We start from the raw sequence: 1,250 nt of genomic DNA, 5'->3' as shown, positions 1-1,250 counted from the left end.
CAAGCATCCAGTTATTAAACTTGCTCATTGCAATCGACAATATCAGTTGCATGTTAAAAATTATCTTTTAACAAAAGATATTCTAGAGCAATATGTGTGTCCAAAATGTGATGGGATCCTTAGAGATGCTGTTCAAATCAGCTGTGGCCATTGGCTTTGCCATGGTTGTGCTGAAGAGATATTCAAGAAGTAAGTCTAATCTCTCAAAATATTCTCCTTTATAAGTTTATTATTACTTAGAGAAACAATACCATATTGTCCAAGAACAGACTGTGGAGAAGAATTTACTAATGAAGAAGGAAGACCAGTACGTCAATGATTAAATCAATTAAATGCAATTTAATGACTTCATTCTTTTTAGTTCTTTCCTGATCGGTTCATTCGTAAAGAGATCGATCGTGTGTCTATAATGTGTTCAAATCATAAATTTGGATGTGACTGGAATGGTAAAATTAGCGAATTTTTAACGGAACATCTCAACAGCTGTGCTTATGAAAAAGAAGAGTGTCCTCATTGTAAAGAGTGTTTCTTTTTATTTGAGGTTTGTAGTTAAAAGCAACCTTGTGGTTACTTTGATATGTACATGTAATTTCACCAAACATCATAGATATAATACACAGACCTGTCTGTGTATTATACACAGATAGGTCTGTGTATTAAATCTATGATAGCATTCAATATTTTCAAATATTTTTTTTACTCATATTGCATGGCTGATTTTAACGAGTCCTTTCTTTTTTTAGTACCAGTCTCATGTTAATCGATGCCCTATTATAGATTATGAACAATCAAGCAGTTACCCAATTGAACCAGAATCTCATTCTTTTGGCTATTCACCTGAAGTTAGTATATAACTGTAATATACTGTTCAGTACAAAATCTTTGGTGGGGGTACATTTGACAATTGCCATTTCATCAAGTGCAGTTGCAGTGCAATAAAAATGTCCCTAAAATTAAAAAAGCAGATGTCATGCATGCCAAATAAATGTAAAAAAATCAGAGAAACCCAATTTACAAATTTTGAGGGCCATAAGCCTCATGAATGAATTAGCCCAATATCTTTTCATTTTGTAATCTTCAAGGAATACTCAATCAGTACGTGTATGCATATTGTCTGATTGTCTGATCATGCTTTTTCCTTTTGCTTCCACAGGAATACAGTGGACCAGGTCAGGGTGGCTCTGTTCAAGATCTCACTAACATATCACCAGCTTTATCAATTGATTCAATTTCATCACTTACCGGGGTAT

At 33.7% G+C, this 1,250-nt stretch overlaps 1 protein-coding gene across 1 annotated transcript; it reads left to right on the top strand.

The window, feature by feature from the left end:
* Nucleotides 1–77: 77 nt before the first annotated feature.
* LOC105316301 (TNF receptor-associated factor 2-like) lies at nt 78–842 on the top strand (the record flags this gene model as incomplete). The annotated part of the gene is made up of 4 exons (XM_011411130.1): nt 78–189; nt 241–307; nt 362–541; nt 744–842. Coding segments are annotated over 4 exons (458 nt in total), but the record flags the coding sequence as incomplete, so codon positions are not given.
* Between the last annotated feature and the right edge of the window lie 408 nt (nt 843–1,250).

Source organism: Amphimedon queenslandica, unplaced genomic scaffold (genome assembly GCF_000090795.2).
Source record: "Amphimedon queenslandica unplaced genomic scaffold, v1.1 AMPQUscaffold_2065_Cont25931, whole genome shotgun sequence".
Taxonomy (NCBI): Eukaryota; Metazoa; Porifera; class Demospongiae; order Haplosclerida; family Niphatidae; genus Amphimedon; species Amphimedon queenslandica.
The sequence above is the reverse complement of the archived record's forward strand: the minus strand, read 5'-3'. Positions and strand labels throughout refer to the sequence as shown.